The sequence below is a fragment of the Molothrus aeneus genome, chromosome 1, assembly GCF_037042795.1.
Source record: "Molothrus aeneus isolate 106 chromosome 1, BPBGC_Maene_1.0, whole genome shotgun sequence".
NCBI classification, from domain to species: Eukaryota; Metazoa; Chordata; class Aves; order Passeriformes; family Icteridae; genus Molothrus; species Molothrus aeneus.
Genome location: NC_089646.1, coordinates 94,777,401 through 94,799,450, shown reverse-complemented (window position 1 = coordinate 94,799,450; position 22,050 = coordinate 94,777,401). Strand labels below are relative to the sequence as shown.

General features: G+C 36.8%; 1 protein-coding gene across 1 annotated transcript in view; it reads left to right on the top strand.

Moving 5' to 3' along the window:
- Nucleotides 1-22,050, top strand: part of ZNF407 (zinc finger protein 407) — a 335,191-nt gene that overhangs the window by 116,154 nt on the left and 196,987 nt on the right. Inside the window, exon 4 of the mRNA XM_066561081.1 lies at nucleotides 15,424-15,498. Coding sequence (XP_066417178.1) covers nucleotides 15,424-15,498 — 75 coding nt within the window. The remainder of the gene's footprint in view (nucleotides 1-15,423; nucleotides 15,499-22,050) is intronic.

The following is a 22,050-nucleotide window of genomic DNA, read 5'->3' as shown; positions in this document are numbered from 1 at the left end:
GTTGGAACTGAGAAGAGAGGATTTCCTTCAGATGACATATAAAAATGGGATTTCTAGGAGAGTGTTTGGTCAGGGATATTGTAGTCGATGCTAATTTCTTCCACACCTGTTGTCTTTTAACAAATCCTAGAGGAGCTTGCAGTATTGGATTCTTCCACTCTTCTGGCCTTGTGTTGGCAGACAGGGTCAGGTAATGAATACAAAGACTACTTTAGATCTAGTTATACAAAATCTCTCCTTGTGAACCTAGATATGTTGACATTATCAGCAGACACATGTCCATTTTGTATTGCAGGAATGTGCAGGTTCAAAGAGGCAGAAAAGTGTGATAAGAAAACCTGGCATGAACAACCAGATTCCACTGATGCATGAACACAAACACACCAGCTCACAGATGCACAAATATTCTGAGGCTAAAATAAAATAGTTTCTTGGCAGTTCTTATTCACACTTAATTGGCTAATTGCCCAGCCTGACACTGGCACTGGCAGTATTACAAGGGTAATATTTTTTTAAAGGGTGAGTAGTTCCTCAACAATGTCTCTGATATCCTTCATACAGATATCTTTTTCTTTAACAGCAGGCATAGAAGTGTAGCCATTTTTTAGGATTGACATTTATTTCTATTCAGTGCTAGGAAAATATGTACATTGAAATTTTCTTTGTGTGCTTGGAGTAAATAGCGAAGACAGAATATTTACGTTAAGCCAAATAATTTTATATGCCTATTCCTGGTTTTGTAGGATCCTTTAGATGAGAAAAGAGGTCTGGGGACTTTCCAACATGAGCATCCTTATTGTGAAGATTTAAATAGAAATTGCAAGGTGTTTCCCTTTTCCTCATCAATGTTGGAAAGCAGTAGCATGACCAGCTGGTGATGGGTTAAGGGATCAGCTTATAGAAAATTATTGTTCAGGGGGCTGAATAGCTCAGAAGATCAGTAATTAGATACAAATCCCATCACCTCCAGACTGTCTGTTCACATGCAGCTCATCTTTACACTGACCACACCTTGTTATTGTCTCATAAGTTTTTATAACTTCTCTTTAAAAAAGTTTGGCTCATTTGTATTCTAATGAAAGTCACCATCAGAATTGACAGGTTTGTTGTCACATTGGAAAAAAATCACAATTGAAAGGGCATGGAAAATGAACTTTAAATAACAGTGACTAAAATTAAAATTGGTGGAAAATAGAAGGATATTAACAATTACAGACCAGTGAACTGTAAGTGCTGGGTAAATTGAAGTTATATTTTAGAGTACAAGTCTAAAACACAGTCATAATGCCAAGGCAAACCAGTGTTACAAAGGAAAAGTATTTCCAAATACTTATATGTTTATGCAGGCTACCTGCTTGTAAGACAGGGAGCAAATATAGGTAGTCTGGATAGCTATGCATCCTTTAACAAATTCCTTTATAATAGGACAATAAATGCCTAGCTACTTGTTGTTTTGGAGCATTTTCTTTATGAATTAGTGACTGATAAAAAAGAAGAATGAAACTTTTAAAATTATTAAGTGTGCTATATCACAAAGCATGCAATGCACATACCACTGCTGACATACTTCTGGTTTAAAAAAAAAAAAAAGAATAAATCTCTCAGCTATTATTATTTAATTACTGGCACCATTTAGGAGATTGTTCTGTTGAAACCTTTAATTGTTCCACTGAGGAAGTTTGTCCATTTCATAATATCTACCCTGCACTAAGAAAGTAATCCCTTTTTTTTCTAAAAGCAATTTTCTGTTGTTGGATTCTCTGAAGGATGCGATCTGTCACTGTATTTCACAGGAAGTTCTCTTGAACTTGTGCAGAAGAAAAGCACTTTCAGAAACTGTAGTGGTAGAGAAATTTGCATTGTTGATATTTGGGATTGATCATATGTTTTAGGCCCTCATTATGCAAGGTTCTTTGTGTTCTTGTGGCCTCTTTAATGTTTCAGGACAGTCTGGATGGTGCTCAGCTTTCAGCAGAATAGAAATCTTTGTTGCATCATTATTTTCTTCTATCTCTTCAACTGCAGTTTAGGTGAAACTTGGAGAGCACTCATAAAAAAGGGCATGTGTAAATTCTCTGAAATGCAGCAGACATAACCTGTGCTCAGCAACACATTTTTAAGTTTCCATTTCTTGTAGAAGTCTTATGGGAAGCACAGTGTCTCTGCAGCACTGTCCCTTGTCAAGAGGAGCTCTATTGCACTGTAACATATTAGAGATTTTCTACTCTTGCTAGGTCAGTGGTCTCAAAAATATTTTTTCAAAAACTCCTCGATAAATTTTAAAACATTTCAATAAAAGAAATAAAACTCGAGTTTCTTTTTGGAGGATCCTGGGAGCTGGCAACTGCTAGAAATCATACTGTCTGTACAAAAAAAGACAGTTTGCTTTTTATTTTTAGGTGGAATTTTTAAGTGAAACTAAATTAAGTTTAATGGCTTATAACATTGCATGAATTTGTCAAAACTGATCAGCTGGATTGCTACACAATGAATACTGAAAATGTTCTGGTTTTTAGGCTTATAATAGCCTACAGCCATTCAAAAGTCAAAATGTTATTTGATGATTTCAGAATGTTAATGAAATTATTATTAATAGCACATATATTAATCTTAATGATATATGTAAATATGGGCAAATGTAAAGCTCTGTTGACACCAAAATAATTATTCTGCTGCTGAAAGTAAACCTGGGGTTAAATTTCAGTGATCAAGCATAAAATAGTTTGCTCTAAATGCGTCAATAAAAGAATTTCTGATGAAGTTTAAAACTGTATACAGGCTTAGGAGATTCAGAATGTTTGTTAGTACAAAAAAAATTGAAAAGGAAAGGATGATTCTATTTGCTTTTAAATTAGCAGAAAATAGTTACAGACTGTTCAGATTAAGAAAAAAAGATGTAAAAGGCTTTTCTTTGTTCTTATCTGGATTTCAGAAAATATCATATCTAATCAATGTTTAAGTGTGGGGGTTTTTAGGTGAGAGGGAAGTAACATGTATCACTCTCCACTGTGAATTCATTTGCTTAATAATTTGATTTGACTGGCTTAACTTTTGTTTCTGTGCTTTTTGCTCATTTAAGTTGAAATGGTCCTTTTGCAATATACATATGTAATTATTTTTCCTCCTCTTTGGTGGTGTTAATCAAGCTGTAGTATGGTTTTCATGCTTGCTTTGTTTTTTAGGAAGGCAACAGGGTTATGTTCAAGGAACGTAGAAATTTCTTGTCTGTAGTTATATGCAATAAACAGCATGATACATTTTTTATTGTAATATCTATCTTTGAAAAGCTAAATGTTGGTAGCAGGATATGATCTCTCTACATTGCAATGTGAAAAGAAAGGGAGTGAGCTTGGTTGTAAGGGAGAATTTCGTGGCATTTTACCTGTTGAGGGCCCTGTAGAGCCAGAAGTCTAGTGACTGGCCTAAGTGACAGGCAGTAGCAGCCATGGTGTCACTGTGTATTATCACCTCATGCTAGCTGGAAGCACTCCCTGAAGCCGATCTAGGTTGTATAGTCCTAGATGAGGTCTTCATGGGTGCTGACCATAAAAAGTTCATCAAAGTAATGAGGCGAGGCGAGAGCTTGGCGCTCATGGGCAGAGCTCAGCACCAAGGAGTGTGAACCGGCTCCAGCTGTGACAATAAAACAGCAGGTGGCTGCTGTCATTAGGGGTGGCAGATGAGGCAGGGGACTAACATTCAGCCCACAAAACTCTCATTTGTTAGCCATCGCCACTGTACCATGCAAAATAGCTTCCATCTCAGTCAATTTTACTTTGCAAAATATTACGCAGTCGCCATAAGAAAATTAGAGCCTTGGGTTTACAGGTTCCTTGGATCTTATAATCAGAAAACTCAGAGCTCTTAGGTTATGTGGAAAATTGGACTTTTTTCTCCCTTGAACAGTTTGAGGGTCTTTACAGTAATTTTATAATAGGTTGTTTCCACCCCAGCATGTGTTTATCAGTTAATATTTTGGACTATTTTGTTTGTTACTCCTTTATAAAATCAATTCCATCCATCCATTCAGCTATGTGTTGTACATAACATTGCCTGCTATTCAGTGTTATAAAAGTTGCACACTGATCAGACTATTTCTGTCTCTGTGTCTGTCCAGGTACAGATATTTCATGTAGTAAATAATGGGGTTTTTTGAGAGGAGTCCTGCTAATCTGAGAAATTGTAAAGAAACAGAACGATCCTTTAATTTGTTGGATTTTTTTTGTTTGCTTATTTCTATTAATATAATAATTCTTTGACATTAATATAAAATGTCAAAGAAATTTGTATGTATTTAATCTCTGCAGAATGTTTTTAAGCTACCTAAAATTTGAGGCCTTTCTCAGCTGCAAACTGTCCTGGTGCAGCTCATCCCTGCAGCAAGGTTTGTGGGTGTCAGGGGTTAAACAGTGGGGAGTGTGTTGGCTCCTTGTTACAAAGCTATGCAGAGAATTGCATGTTGGTGGTTCCATGGCTGTAAGTGACCTCCAGGAAATACAGATAATTCATATTTGAATGCTCATTTGGACATGTATCAGTTGTGAACATGTTAAATTCTAGTGCTCTAACAGAAACCCATTCATGGAAATCAAAATGTGACACAATACTGAATAAACTGGAGTACCATGGCGTGCCTTGGTACCGGTGCCACCTGTGCTGTCTGGTTCCCCTCCTACTGAAATGGACCTGTGGAATCCCATCATTTTATGCTGGCACTTGACATGAGGCTTTATGGGGCTGTGGTTGCAATGATAGCATGGATTAGGAAGGAAAACCCCTTTAACTGAAACTTCATTTCAGGAAGATACTCAAAAAATATTTTTTTAGACATAGTTATTTTTCTTTATAGGACCAGGCTGTCCCTTTGTATATAAAACTGAAGTTCTGTAATTTTTCCTGTTAGCAATATACATTCCTTTTATTGCATCTTTTTGGATAGTTTGTAAATTCTTCTTTTCTTTTAGATAGCATACCTTTTGTTTGAAAATATACTGATTTCTCCTTCACTTTTTTGTTCATAGGTACACTCAGCATGTGTGTGTAGGTTTTTCCAGGCTCTTAAGATCAAAGATGTTTTTTTTTCTCAGTTCCATTGGGTACCTATGTAGTTCCTACAACTCTCATGTTTGATTTGTGGCCAGAAATGGTCAGAGTTGATCTCAGATGCTGGCTGGAATTGGAGCAATCTTTGCCAGAGAACATCTTCTGCTGTGTCACAGATATCAACTTTATGACTGTACTGATTTGTCTGATCTATATTCTTGTGGTTTTTCCAGACTGGTGACAGTCTTCACACCAAGAGCATGCAAGATCCTTACCAGACTGCACAAATGTGGGCTGATTCTGTGTGTATGTGTTTGTGTGTGTGTGTATAAAATATCCATCTAAATTCAGTGGGGTTTTTTTTGTCTTTATTGCTTTAGTAATTTATATTTCAGGTGAGTAGTCCTAATCCCTTCAGTCCTGGCTTTGGACTTCTGCAGTGACTCCTGCTGGCCATCACAGGAAAACCTGAGAAACACCAGACTGTGGTTGGCAGCTTCAGTGATTCCCCTGCTAAGTATGTGACTGAAGTGATGAGAGGTGTTAGCATTTTTTTACGGGATAAGTGGAGTAACACCACTGCTACAGCTGTAATTCTTACTTGGATAGACTTCTGTGCTGCTCTTCATATCATCTGCATCCTCTATGATCAGTGCCATAATTTGAGAGAGTTTTTTAGGTCTATAATACTTGGACAGTGCATAACAGTCTATCTGGTCTGTATATCATGATTTGCACTGAGAGACACTGTTACTTCCTTCAGTCAGCCTCCTTCTTCAGAGGTAGGAGGACGTTGTTGCAACACTCCACTTTTGGGAAGAGCTAGGCATGGCTGTAATGGGAATATCTGGAGAGACTGAGATGCCAGTTGAAAATGAAGGCTCTGAGCTTTTACTTATGCTCAGGTGCTAACAAAGATGTCTTCCAACAAAGAAAAATCAAACATTAATCAGACGTGCTTGTCAGGAGTTAGGTTGGCCTGATGACACAGTGTTAGGTGGTTCTTAGTCCCTGAGGTAGCAATGGCCGAGCCCAAGAGCCCTTGGACAAGGAAAGACGGAACGAACCATCCTTATGCTTTAAGCTTATTAATGGGGATACAAGTATGAGATGCATTTTTTGTGGGTTGAAACTGATCTGATCCACATGATAGCCTTTTGATTTCTTTGGCTGGAGCCAGTCAGTTCTGATTCCACCAGCCTTTTGTTAAAGGTTCATGCATGTGGACGGTACTACTGATGGTTACAGATTAGGTCTTGCTGTCATAGATTCACTATTTTTATGCAGCTACTTTGGCAAAAAGATATTCTGAAATATTTTGCTTTCTACCTGCAGTCAAACAGTCTTGTGGAATGCCTGGATGTAAGGCAAAAAGGATGTGTTTTACAGCTGAGTTTAAGTCTCGGGAATAAACAAATCAACCAGCACTTGCTTTTCTATGTCAGGCAAAGACCTAGGGCAACATTCTCACTACTCTCACAGATCAAGCAGACTGCAGAGTCTTCGCTCCAGCCACCATCTATCACCAGCAGCATTTCAAATTGTGGGGAAATTGTCAATAAAAATTGTGTGTGTCTTCTGATTGTGTATGACTTCTGAGCAGTTCAGTCATCAGCTGGTGACCAATTTATTCATCTCATTCCTTTCTTGGTACCTCTCAACTTTTCAAAAGACCACAGGCACTGTAGCTGCAGAATTGACTGAGTTATGTATGTGGCACTGCTACTGCAGGCCCTATGTGTTTTCTAGTTGACAAATCAACTATCTTTAGATTTGTTTTGATTTCCTTTAAAGACAGGCAGCAGTAGATTCTTTTGATGAGGAGAATTTCATTCTCAAGATAGCCCTTCCTCTAGAAGCTCTGCATAAACCTAGTAATTCAGTCTGCGGTGTGATTTCTGAGCCATCAGGAAAAAGCTACATCAATTGTGACTTTTTATTTAGGAATAGCAAGATATTAAATATATTTGTTTGGCTCTATCAATTCTATTTTTAAGTAGAAAGTCATTGGAACATCCTTATTTTGAGATAGTCTGTTTCTTGCACTTTCAAAAGGCACAGACTTTGCTGGTTGGGATCACTAGGGAGCTCTTTACAAACTGTCTGCAGAAAGTCCAGTATTTCAAAATTCCTCTCAGGGCACCTAGAGATGTGGTTCACCTGACCCACCCAAAAGATTGAATCTACTTTGGACAATTTCTGCCTTCAAATATTATCCTGTTTATCCTGCTGTTTCTTTCCAGATGCTAAATTATGATATGCAGAACTGATGCCTAGTGCATCAAATTCTTTATCTGGAGTCCTGAGCATGCTAGGAAATGGACTCAGTCATGAGCAGGAAGACAAGCCAGTACTGAAGAAAGTGGAAAGAATGGATAAGGGAGGAATCAGAGTTATAAGAATGTTGCATATACAAATCATGAAAAAAGAAAAGACATAAACTGTGTCTTGGTGGCAAGGTTGCTGAAGCACTATTCTGGATCACAATGCTTACAGATGTAAGTGTTCATTTATGTTTAAAGCATTTCTGCAGCTTCATGTAGCATGGCAAGTGTGTTTTCTGGTGATATCCTGGTTTTGGATGTGTGCATTAATCTCCCTTTAATGCAAGGCACTCCCAACACCAAACCTAAGGTTGCATTTCAGACTTTAGGAAAAGAGGTTCTGCATTCTGGTAGACTTGAGAGGTTGATAGCAGTGCTAGGTACTAGAGAAAGCACATTGTGATTCTGTCTTTCTGTCTTTTTCTTCTTCTTTTTTTTTTTTTTTTTTTTTTTTTTTTTAGTGCTTTGTGCAGCTGTTAGATTACCAAACACCTGTTAGAGGTGACAGTTACAGATGCTCAATAACCAATGAAAATTAATAGAACATGTGATTCTTTTAGCTTAGAAGTGATTTGGTAAGATGTGTTTAGAAATCTAATTACGTACTGCTGCTGTCTACCATTATCACTTAACATTCATTAACTTCTCTGAATATTGAAACAAACATTTCTTGTAGTGGTACTAATTTTCTCATATATTTGTAAGGTGATTTTCTGACAGAGGGAACACCCGACTTTAACAGTTTTGCCACCGTTTAGCTATTTTAAGTTTACTCTTCAAGCAAATGAAAGCAGAATGCCATTTGTTTACTTACATTTAACACTTGTTATTGTGTCTTCAAATATAAAAGTTCACAGTTCCACTCTTAAATTTCTACTCACTTTTGTGTTAATAATTTTCACTGGCTGGACATGGCTTATTCCTCCAGCTGTCATTGAAGAGTAGTTTTGGATTTAAAATAAAACACTTCTATGCAATACCTTCAAACCAAAAAAAGTTCAGAATGGATCCTGAGCTAACTGGCAGGAAACCTTTTTGATTTCAGTTACAAAATAAGTAACTTAAGGTGAGGCACATAGGTAAGTGAGCTCCCTCATGGGGGAGGAAATGATACAAATACTGCCAGTGAATTCCTTTTTTTTTGCCACAATTACAGACTAAATTTCTGTCCTGGATGGTTTATATTATAACATATATCTCTTAAAAGTGGGACGTTGAGAAAACTCAACAACTTCTGATGACAAGACAAGCTTGAGTGGAACAGTAGACGATGTTTTCTGTTTTATTTAGTTTGCTCTTTGTACCCAGGTCTCTTCTGCTGGAATATGTAAGAGGAGATAATTGTGCCAGTTGCTACTACTTTATGGCCATGGGGCTAATAATTCTTTGCCATCTTGAGAATAGCAGATTGGTGGCAGAGAGCAACAAGAATATGTTGAGGGATGTCTCTCTCTTCTGGTTGATAGATGCAGGAATATGCAGGAGCAACACAGTCGATTGATTGATTGATAGCGTGCAACTCATCCATAATGATCTGTCTGATACAGCAGTAAATTATTCTTGAGATTGATGCAGGTCATTGAACAGCACATTGACAATCCTGTTGTCTGTCATCCTGTTCAAAGCAAGGCAGGAACAGTAGCTGCTGTGATACTCAAGTCTACCATGGGTGCTAGCTGTGTGCAGGTGTTCTGATGATACAAGTTGTTATCTTTATTTTTTGGGCAGCTGGGCTTCATTGCTAGCTTGTTACAAGTAACAGTAAAAAAGAGATGAGGTATTTTTAGAAGAAAAGGTTGTACTCATTGCATTGATGATTTCATAGTAACATAAAAAACACTTGAAAATGTTGGGTTTTAAACTTCAGTAGCAAAACTTCTCCATGGAAAATAAGCTAATAAATAGTTAAGAAACATACCTGGTTGTTGCATGGAAAATAGTAAACCCCCCTGCCACCCCAAACCCAAACAACACCCTAAAAGCCACCCAAAATTGAAGCAATAAAGGCTGATAGTTCTCAGAAACTCAAAAGTTATGTTGGTCTTTTTGTTCCCTGAATTACCATGATATCTTCCCATGGTAATCTGTGTTCTTGTCTTGTTAGTGATGGCAACGTTGTCTTCATTTACCTCTTTTGGTTTCTCTTTTCAAGAGGAAAAGTTTGAATTTTCCATTCTTCCAGGTTACACACACCTGAAGATGTGGATGCATGGATATGTGTTGCTTCTCAGTTTAATTACTGGTGTTGGTGAGGGTGGAGCATAGAGCAGCCATATCCTCCTTTGACACATGGGGTCAGCAGGGAGTAGAAGGCAGCGTGTCACTGCGCTCTCAGCACCGCAGACTGTGTGATGGCTTGTTAACCTTTTAGAACGTTATAGATTTTTTTTTTTAGCTTACAAAGAATAACCATCTCCTTTATTTGGAAGTAATAAGACCTGCTTTATTTGGCTAGTAAATGAGTCTGGAGAAAGCCTCATCTTTCTTGTGCAGGGTTCTAGGACTTGACGTCCTGTCATAGAGGGCATGAAGTTTTTCAGATATGTGGATGTTTTCTACATTAGACTTCGCCCTGCCAGATATTTACTTGAACCTGACATCTTGTCACAAAGGGCATGAAGCCTTTCAGACTACAGGATATCTTCCACACCAGACTCTCCTCTGCCAGATACTTTCTTTTAAATTGAGTCCCTTGCGCGCAGTCATGCAAGAGAGTTATCAGAGCCCCCAGTCTGGACCCTTCAGAATCAGCAAACATCCAAAAATGATGGACTTGAAGAAATTCTCAGGAATTTAGACTTTTGATGCATGGAAAGAAAAGCTTACTTGCTCATGGAAAACCATTGCTTTCTGGACAGTTCTGCATCTGCCTCTGTGCTCTTATTCCTGAAGTTAACCTGCTGAATAAATCCTGGTGGAGACATGAGATTTGGGTAGCAACTTTTTTATATAATTTGGAGAATTTGAAAACTTGAAATTTTTAGTTCAAGTACTCTTTAAATACTATTTGACTAAGTGCTGATTTGAATATGAAAAGTTCTACTTTTATGGGTACAACATGCCCAACTCAAGTGCATGCAAAAATCTGTAATTGCATATACAAGTTTCATTGAACGTTCTGAAATCTATGCACGTCCTGGTATTTCTTGAGAAAATGCACTTTTTCTCTCTCCTACTGGTTGTTACCCCTGTTGGCATGACTCCATGTGAACCACACATTCAACTACAAACAATTAGGGTTTCCAGGGTTTTTTGAGACACAGTAAGAACAAGAATGCTTCGTTAAGGTGGTAAGAACCATAGATTCCACATTGTTATTTACTTGCCTGAACATATCCCAGTCCCCCCTCTTGGCATCATCTGTGAAGCTTGCCTCAATTTTCTGGTTTCTTGCCTCATGTGGAGATACGAGGACAGAAATTGAAGGACAGATCATAGAAAACAAAATCTGATGTGAACAGGATAATATATTATTTCATTGTATTCTGTGATGATGTATAAAAGTTTGAGATCCTATTTCTTATTATTCCTTGATGGTGTCAGATATCCCAGCAATTCATCCAAAATGGTAAAACATTCTATCCTTTCTATATGCCTGTAACTTATGCTAAAACAAAGCACTAAATTCTTGGATTTGTTTATGTGTTTGATTTTGGTTATTTTAAAGGCTCTCAAGCAACTTTTTAAAACATCCTATGCACTTGGGTTATGCACTAGCTTACCTGTATTCTCAGAGTTAAATTTGTGTATAAAGAGGTTTTGGACACTTCAAAGGAGATGTAAAGGATATTGAGAATATGAATAAAGGCTAGATATTCATTGTTATTCTCCTGGACTTTTCTGCTGTCATTGAACCTTGTTGTCTGTAAGATAAATTCTCCAAGAGCAATTGCAGAGAGCAATGTATCCACTAAGAAGTGATTTAAAATTGCTCTTCAGCTGCTCGATACCTTGTTTGTGGAGTCCCACAAAAATAAATTCCTGGGCTGGCTCTCCTTAACAGTTATGAGCAGTTAGAAGATGACTGCTCTGTCACCATGGCTTCGAGTGACTTTCTGGTAGAGGTAATATGTAGCTCCTTCCTAGGTCAAGGCACTTGGTAAACACGCAGGAAATTACAGGTTTTGTGGCCTTATGGCCTAGAATGCTTGTTTTGGTTTGTGTGTGTGTGTTGTGTGTTTGGTTCTGGGTGGTTTTTTTTAGGCTTTTCACTAACCCAATGATGTACTTATTCAAAGGGAAAGAGCTATTATGGATTCAAAACATAATAAAACTTAGAATCTTTTGCCCTCTCAAAGCAAGATACTTCACAGAGAACAGTTTTCTCCCCACAGAGAAAATAGAAAACAGACAATACATGACAGATTATTCCTATTCCTTGAGTACTGTGATGATAAACATTGTACACGCTGAAAAATTTGTATTACACTAGAATAAAATATGGAAGTAAAGATTGTCCAATATGTTTCTCTATTCCCAGAATTAGAAGTCCCTTTGTTTCTTTTGTACTTTAAAATGTGCTTTTATCTGAAGACAAATCTATAGAGGCTCCTAAATCAGTTACAGACATTCTGAGAGAGTCCAAATACTGTTTGAAGATTGCCATGGAATATGAATGGTCACGTTCCTAAAAACCACAACTCTTCTAAAAGGAAACCAGAATATTCTGCGAACTTATTTTGGGAAAGGTGCTCATATGATTTAAAGTGATTTTTATTTATAGTTTGTGTGCAAAAAGTTGTCTATAGGGAATGAAGATGCTGTCCTAAAGCTCTGTGTAATTTTTCAATTGGTCTTTAATTTATCCTGTAGTTTCAACATAGAGTGTATGACTGAGGATGTTGCTGGTTTTAAAGCCAGAGTAGTTGAAAATCATAAAAAAAGTTAACCCAACACAATGCTACTGCCAGCAAAAGGAATCCTGCCTACTCACCTCGTTCCTCTTTCAGAGGAGGCTTCTCATAGTCTTCCTACCAAATGAAGGGAACTCCCAGTGACCATGGCATGGATGTATAGGCTGCACATCTCTGCCTGTTGAGACCTGACCCACAGTGGAGCAGCTGGGCTGTGACTTCTTGTCTTCATGTGGGTGGAGGACGAATTTGTCCAGATTAGAGTTTGTAAAACTGGTTCCAGGCCTCTAGTATGGCCTGGTTTGCACATATTTGAAACAGTAGAGTTGGTTTGATGACAGGCTTTTTCCTACTCCCTTTTGATGCGCTTCTGAAACTAGTTAGTTTTTAGCATTTGAATGTTTATACTTTCACTAGAATTAAAAGCAAGAAATGAGAAGTTTGTCGAAGCCTGAATTGGTGCTTTTCAATTGCTGATGGAAAGATTCCTTTGATTGAAGATACATCAGTGCAATATATCTTGAAAGCATTCACTCAGTGAGTACTTTTGGGTGCCAGTCAGACTTCTCTTAAGATTAATTTAAAAGGCCAAGGCTAAGTCATGTCTATTCTAGCAGTAGCTTGGGAGTAACTGATTTACCTCAGCAGAGGTAAATAGCATAGATAAACCCATTAATTTTTTTTACTACTAAGCCATTAATTACATCAAAACCTAGAGTTACTGAATGTATGGAAAACATTTTTGTGTTTCTTTTGTAAAGCCAGCAAACACTGCTACCAACTCTCTGAAAATCACCTGCAAGATTTGGTAAACAAAACAAAATAGTTTTTACTTGTTTCTCTTTGTGGTTTTGTTTGTTTTTTTGTTTGTTTGTTGGTTTTTTTTAATGGGTAGTCCTCAAACTCAGCATCCAAACAAGGTTGTTAAGACTTTGCCTCTTGTTTTAATAATGCCTGTCTCTGTTGATATTTTATCTTGTTCTCAATTTCTTATTAAAATAGCAACTCTGCTTTTATTTTTAAGGTCTGGTTCTGTAAGGTGGGGAGCTGCCCTGAGCTGTGCAGAGTGCTCCAGACTTGCACTGAGGCTTTTGGCACTCCTCATGTCTGAGGCCTTCGAGCCTTACATGAAAAGCTTAAAATGTTAGCAGGTGCTGAAACCCAAACTGAATCAGGGTTCTTTTTATTTGTGCTGTGTAACAGCAGCAAAATGGTTGCTAGAACATAGATGCAACAGAGAGGAGGCAGAATGTGAGATTAATTGCTTCATGTTATTACCAAGGCCTTTGTCTTTGATTTTGCAGAAAGGTACGTCTGTCTGTACCCCCTGCAGTTGTGTCCTATATGAAATGGTGAGCCTTTGTTTGGCAGCTTTAACTAAACAGGCTCAGAAACCAAAAAGTGCTTCCCTGCAAATATTGTGTAGCTGGTTGGGATCTTTATATTCCATGCAAATAGCAAAATATCCCTTTACCACTCTGATTGCACATTGGCCTTTCACAGTAATTTCACTGAGTTTATTTTTCTTTTAGAGAAGGGGAAAAATGGAAGTTTGTAACAGGAAATGCAGGTATTACTAAATGAAAATACGTTTGGTACCTTCCACAGCTTGGTGGAAATAGTATTTTTGTTGAAAAGCAAAGGCAGTACATTTTGTATGCCTTATGCTTTTATTGGAATACATTTTTTATTTTGTTACAATGATTTTCCCTATGTACAGTAATTTTGATGACACTTGCATAGTAATGATGGTAATGGTATAATAGATTATTCACAGTTGTAATGGTTATGATGCCATAGTAGTAAGTTGGGTAGGGAAAAGTATTTAGTATACTTTTTTAATGTATTTTTGTAACAAATAAGGAAATTTATATCATTTAAATAAGACAGTATTATATTCCTACACCTTAAGGGATGCACAAGAGAGATTCTCTGTAATAATGTACAAGTGCCCAAAGAAGATCCGACACAGGAAAGCTAAATTAACATAATTGTAAAGGAAAAGTACTGTGTCTTTGCTTTTGTGGCTCTTATACCCCATAGTTCTGGTGTTTTACAGTCCTTCCATTGTCCATTACTGCAAACACGTCCAGATGAATTCAGCGTTTAATGTTAAAAATCTTATAACATGCCAGTTTGATTTGTAGCCCTTCATATCATGGAATGCTAATTAAAATCATATTTTTGCATATGTCATGCCTTTCATGTACATATGCAAATAGAGTCTATTGCCTTTCAGCTATTAGTAATTAACTTTATGAAGGACAGCTGTAATACATAATTAACAAAAATGTTTGCAAGCCCTTTTCACACTGAAAGTTGCAGCAGTAAAATTTTTACTTATCGAGAAAACCATTTTAGTTTAAAGCTTCAGTCTGATATCTAAATTGCTAAAGCAGTCACATGACATAATTAAATTGATGTTATGGTCTTATCAGCAGAAGAATAGTACTTGATAGGCTTCTATCTGTTTCATTACGTATGTCACCAAAATTAAAGTAAATTATCTGTGTTTGGTTTGGTAGAAACATGATGCCAGGTAGTATGTGTTTTGTTGCTGCTGTTGGTGCTTTGAAGAATGTCTTGCCAGTTTGAACAATATTCCTGCTGATAGTGTATTCATGAACATGTGCTTCATGTTTTTCATCCTTCTTTTTCACAAGGCTATAAAATAACTAAGGCTATTAATTTGTTTCTGTGTGTATCTCATTAAATAATGAATACAATGAAGTTTGACCAGGCATAAGCAGTGATTGAAGCATCTTATTTTGCTGGTTCTTTATGTTTCTCATGAAAAACAATGGAACTACCTATTTGAAGAAAGGCTGCAGGATGGGCCCACAAGGCTTAAATAAATTCAAAGGTGTAACTAAAACTATATTACTTTATAACATCAGACAACGTTCTTCAGGTAAAATAGCCTATATTATCAGTATAATGTGAAATGTTCTCATTTGCAAAGGAAAGCAGAAACAAGTTTTCCTTTCTTTGACCAGTGATGTATGGTTGGGACTTGTAAGAGAAAAGCCAAGGGACTGCAAAATGAGGGAAACCTGTTGTTACAGAATGGACTCCCCAATCTAAGTCACATCCTAGCAGAGGAGGGATTTTTTTTTCGGTCTGCCTTTAATGAAATGTGTTCAAGTGCATGCTCAAAAAAGAAAAAAAAAAAAGAACTTTCTCATTTGCTCTTTGTTTGACAGGGTGGCGTTTGTGATGAAGAAGCATTTGAATACTCATTTGCTGGGCAAACACGGAGTTGGCACCCCCAAAGAAAGGTAAACTGCTTTAAAATTCTTTTTCATTGTATCTTATACAGTATGTGGAGATCTTTTCTAGAATATTTATCTTGCCCACAATGAAGCCATCTGGATTTTTTCCTCAACTCCAAGAGAGATCAGCATCTTTAAGTGCTCTTATGTTGTGTGGTGCTTATGACATGTCTGTAGAAAGAAATTCCAAGTAAGAGGTGTAGAATTTGCAGCTTTTCAGGCGTTTTTGATAGGTGATATTATTTTCTTTAAACTTTCATAGTTGTAAATGTGCCTCTCAGTGCAAAATCAAATGTTTGGTGGTTTTTGGTTTTCTTTTCCTTTTTTGTTCTGTTCTTGCTGGCCTTGATGCTCATAGGTTTATAAAATTACTTTCTAAGAGGTCAAAGCCATAGAGAAATCAAAAAGAAAGTTTCCTCAAGTGTTCTTGGGCAGGAAGAGAGATTTGGCATTTTCACTATTTTTGAAATGAATTAATTTATTTTTTCAATCTGTACACGGCTACTTATTCTCCAACTTTGTTTGCAAGCAGGTTATTTTTTATATGGTTTAAAATATAACTGTGTTTTACAAACTCAATGGCACTGTGTTTGCAGATAAACAGATTTTGCTTCAGATTTATTTGGCACATTGTGGCTTAGCTGTTGCTATGTCACTGAATCTTTGGGCCAACTAGAAAATTGATGTGTTTTGGATAGCCAACAGATCTCATATTCTTTTTCAGCCTGGGTAGATGGAGGTGTTCATTGCTGGATACTTGATACTGTTTCAAGTATTACTGCCTTGTAACTCATTCTTTGGGGGTAGGCTTTCATAAATAAAGCGTATTTTCTGGTTTTGATATGAAAAAAGAGGAAAATAAAAGATAGGAGCTGTAGGAGAGCACAGCAAAGCTCTTTCTGAGCCATGTTCATTTCTTGTTAAAGACAATGAAACTGTGGTCAATTAGACCTATTCCTCACAAGTTTGTCATGCTTAAATCATGGAGGGACCTAAGAGTAGGGTTTTAAATTTTAACACCCCATATATGCCTTAGTTTGACTAAGCACTGATTTAGGTAGTGCTTTTATTTTTAAGGAGATTTCCTCTACAAAGCGCTTAACCAGAATTTGCCTACCATGTGATTATTCAAGAGTTTTGAGATATTCTATTTAATCTAAAATACACAGTGATGCATTGAAAAAACAATTACAGTTTCATCAAAGCAGATATAATAATAAAGTTTATTTTGGTAATCTCTTGTCAAAGCACAACAATTAGATAAAATGTTTTGGTCTAGTGGCTTATTTTATAAGTGGAAGTATTCAATACCAATGTATTCTTTTATAAGGGGATACTCACTGTACACTCATCATAAATACAACATAGAGATAACTTGCATCACCCTAGTGAATATGTACACAATAAAGGATACATACAATAGATTTCCAAATAGAGTATCTTAGTCTGAGAAGCAAATTTTTAGTGATGATCATCTTGAAATGAATTCCTAAACAAGCAGGATGCTATAAAGTAAATCAGTTGTTGCTGGCTTTTCTTTGAGTGTTTTGTTCTGAAGGCCTCTCAGCTGTGGCTGTTTTCCCCATTTCTTCCTTCAAGGCTTTCTGGCTGGCTGGCCAGCATGGCACGAGGAGGAGGAGGAGGAGGAGGGTGGCAGGTTTACAGGCTCTGGCTGCCCAAGGAGCAGAGGAGCCCTGCTGAGGCCTGCAGCCTCCCTGCCCTGCCTGCTGGCATGGCTGGGGAGGCTTTGCCTCCAGCACAGGCAGGTGGAATTGGAAATTACTTCATGCCCTCTTCTTTTGCAATTTCTTCATCCATCTTTGGAGTATTTCTTTTCCACAGAAAATACTTTTTCAGGTGGCACTTCAGCTTAATGTAGAGCAGCATCAACCAGTAGTGGCAGAGCTACAACAACAATATAAATTTCTAGTAGCAGTCCCTCACTGGGGATGGGGGATGTTTAAGCCACGTGAACTACTGCAGTAAATACCAAACCATTGTTGCTTTCTTTTCCACCTTTCCTCTCCTATTATGAGAAAGTTTGATGCCTTTATATGGCTTTAGGAACCAAAGAAATCCTTCTTCTGCATGTTAAACCATCACTCTGGGCATAAACATATTATAAATTAAGTTACGTAGTTTTCTTACCTATGTAAAACATTAATGCCTTGATTATAATTTTGCAAGCTTGCTATTTTTTAATTTCTCTAGGACAATATAATCAGTTTATTCTTTATGTTTTGAATTTGATTCTGCCCTCTGATACATTGCATATTATAGCAAATACTAATAGAAGCTAGCTAAATAGGCTGTGACAATTAAATTAATAATGCATTTTATTTGCAAGTGTTTAGTCTTCATGGTTTGACTGATATATGCAAAGATGGTAATTTATTAAAAGTAAATTCATGTAATTGTACTACAGAATTTGATGGACCAAAAAAAGTTGTCAGCATGACTATCATCAAAAACAGAAAATTGAAAAGAAGTTCAAAAGGGTGCTTGAAAAAAATGGTTATAACCCATACACCCCAAGAAATTGAGGCCCTTTATACAAACTTCTTAGAATCAAATTGCTGGTGGTGTGCATAGAGATAGTTCTGAAAGGGAGAGGAAAAATACATTTACAATTTAGTAAGGAGTACTTAACTTATGCACCTTGCTCTCTTTAGCTTTCCATCACTATTGGGTTTTTTATGCACAAAAGGGAGGAGTTATGGAGGCTGTGGAGGTGTTTGCATGGGCAGATACAGAAAACGAGTGTAACTCATAATGAAATTGCTGCTGAAACATCTTTTGTTTGGGTTATTTTCTTCTTTAAAAGACAGAATTGATTTAAGGGGAAAATACTGTGCAGTTGAAAATCGCATAAGTTTTTAAAAAATAAACTTGTGGTAAAATGTCTGCACATTTCAGACACAAAACCCCCTACTGCCTAGTCCATTATGATCATTACAATTTAATAGCTAACTCAAAAGTGGAATTTTTTAACAGAAAAAAATTCCTCTAAGGTATATTTTCTTGTTATTGGAACTGTGATACTGATTTATTGTCAACTTGAATGTGTCTCAAAACTGGCATGTTATCTGCTAAGTCCAAGGCCAGTACATATTTGGTACTTCAGTGTCAGTAATCTTCATGGGACCTATAACTATATCTTATTGGCAGGATAAATCTTTGGCTACACCTTTATTGTATCTAGTAGACATTGTGGTTGGGGACAAGGTGAGTGCATCGGTAATGTTAATGGTGCCAAGTTCTAATTTCTGTTATATCATTACTGTACTTGTAAATTGTGTCAGAACACAGAACAAAGAGATGTTTCACTATTAAGATTTACACATACACACACATAAAAATATGAGGAAGAAAATAAAAATAAATTCACTAAGTCATTCATCAGTGAAAATAAATTCTGCCACTGTTAAGTACAACTCTGGATTTAGAATTTTTTTATGAAAAATACACGTAAATACTCTTTAAAGATTTTTTAGAGACACCATTAGTACTGTAAAATATACATTTTTTCGTTTATGATACTTTTTTAACTAGAGTTCTATCTGATATATCTGTTTAAAAAATTCATTTACAAAGAAAAAGCCATAGAAAAACCTTTATAGTTGCTTAATTACCTCATCTTCCTTATGAATTTTAAATTATGAGTTGCCTCTGAAATAACTTTACATATGAGTAATCCCATTGAATAAAATAGAATCATTCATATATGAATGAATAAAGTTACTGGTAGCAAAAACAGTCACTGAATTGGAGTATCTATTATAAAACAACTCCTGTAAAGGTCATGAAAGTATATATTTAATTTTGGAAGGTTCTGGTATTTTTCATGTGCTTTAAAAATGGGATCATTGTTACAGTGCTCGCAACATCATATGAAGATCATATGATTTTGAAATTATCTTGATTGTTTGAAAAAACTGTGTAGTCATTTCAACTTGAGAGCAAGAGCTATAGGTAAATACCTACTACTGAGTAATAGCAACCTAAATATATTTGAGATGCTTTGTCAAATAATTTTGGAATATAACATACTTCTAAAATTTGTGTATTTTTTGCACTTTGAAGTAAAAAGAGGAAGTTCCTAGGTTGCCAGTTGTTTCGTGTGCTTGCATAAGCCCACCTGAATTTTTGAATATTAAATTCTACTAATATGTAAATATCATGAAATAGACAAGACTGTAGGTATATCAGTGGAAGAGATTGTTGAGGTCTGAAAGAAAATTAGCCAGGGAAAATGAACTCAGGGGTTGATGTTCTGTATATTATTGAGAAAACTGTCTTGTAATCAGCTGCTGTGTCCCAGTATTTCCATTTTGAATGTAAAACTAGAAGTATATCAAGTCCATCAGTACAACCCTCTTTTATTTAACTGAACTGTTAATTCTTCTTTTGAAACATTTTTCTTTCTTTGAGTAGAGAAATTTGTGATAGTAACTATTTGATACACCTGTTTTGGGCAATGCTACCCCCTGCAAAGTAAAAAGATCCAGTTTGATGTTACAGGTAATTTTGGGTAAACAAGTGGCAAAAGTCACAAAGTGATGGGTCATACATCCATATGAAAGGAAGTTGTTTCGGGCATACATCCCAGCTTTCTGCTTCCACTGCATAAGTCAACTGTGCAGGCCAAGAGGGTAAGGGTTAGTATGTAATAATTTTGTATGAACCTGCTCATGTTCTGAAGGAATGAGTTCTGTATGTGGCTGTCTCACAGAAGGGTTTCCAGTTAGAAGCACTGGCAGTACACTGGATCCACTGGACAAGAGGCTACCTGGAATACCAGAGGGGTGTTTTGCTGAGTCTTGCCTGCTAGCTTTGTCATCACCTTTTACTGCTTCTTGCAAATGAGTTTGAGTTTTCAACTGAAACCCAACACTACTAAGGTTAACTGGATAGGAATGGAAAGCTTTATTTAATTGATTATTTCCTGCATTTTTCTTTAAAAGGGTCTTGGACAGTTACATAATCATAGTTTGGAAAAGTGCTAAGGAAAGAAATGTAGCTTTTTCTTGAAATATTTACCGTTTGGAAGTTTGTGATGAGAGGATGTGTTGTGTAAAGGACTCAACTTTAGCAGTGTTCGGGAGCTGAAGTTTTGCTTGAGATGCATGCTCAGCTTTCCATGTTTTGGAGGCTTATCTGACCTTTGGAAGCAGTATTTCTCTTTGGTGTTCAGATCTTGTCTGGTGCTATACTATGTCAGAGTGTGGAACAGGTTCCATAGGTACAGGCTCTGCAATCACTTGATGCCTGAGTGTTTTTCTCTGTCTGTAGCTGACCAAGGTACATAAGGAAGCCACCTGTGATTCTTCAGATGCTGGAAGTAGAAGATGTGCTGAAAATTCACAGCTTTCCTCATGGCTTGTTGTCTGTACACACATGTGCATTTGCTTTGCTACAAAGAAATGAAGACTAGGCAGACATTTATACTTTGGAAGACTGCTATCAAAAAGACAAGTGATGACTTCAGCATCTTTTCTGAAAGAAAAATAACAAGTGAAGGACTGTAAAAGAATTAAGTTATTTTGCTACTACTCATTATTTGTTCTTATCAAATCCTGGCAATATTAGAGTTTAGTTCAGAAGGAAGGACAAACTGAAGTAGGTTTATTTTAATTGCTAGGTATGTGAGATGTTTTGGAAATTTCTGTAGTCAGCAACAGTCTTCCTGGTTGTGAAGGCTTAGCTGCTAAGGTTAGAAAATAGAAGGAGAACCCAATGGGATTCATGCTGCTCACAGTGAGCACCTTTGGCTAATTTTAAGCATAATAACAAGATATAAATGATGATCTCATATTCATAAACATTCAAGTACTGTCTAGAGCGTAGGTTATTATTTCCATTAGCAAGAGTTTGCTAGCATTGTTGCTGTATCTGTGGAAGACAGTGTGGGTAGCTGCTGAAAGCACCAGCTTTATTTCAGTATGGTTTGTTTCCCAGGAAAACACGGTTCCTTGTTGCATGCCATCAGCCAAAACGTTGTAAGCTGCAAACTGATTCCTCCTCTGATGCAGTTAGCTGAAAGTAAATTGTTCCAGTTGCATGTCCCAGCTTGCTGCTTCCACTGTGTAAGGCAACTGTGTAAGTCAAGAGGGTAAGGATTAGGATGGCAATATAGCTCTAGATCCCTTTTTACCTGCGTGGGACTGGTAGCAAGGGACCTCTCCAGACAACTCTGCAGTCTATGTTACACTTTGAGGGTTGTACGTTGTGACATTTATAGATGTGAACTGTTCCATGTCTTGGGTGGTACCATGACTTTGATCAGTCTATATAATACAAGACAAATATTTATTGAGAATACTAAAAAGGAAATGGAAACATAATCTCTTGACAATACTGCAATGAAATATTTTCCATACATTCTGAAGAATCAAGAGGAGTATTTTGTAAACTTTGGAAGTGAAAACAGAAGTTCTGTGGCAAATGCTGTATTTGATAGTATAAGCTTTCTTTCTGCTTTTTAGCCACACACTTCATAATTCTTGCATCAAGTTATGACACCGTCAGGACTACTTTTCTGCAGCCAAAGCAGCTGCA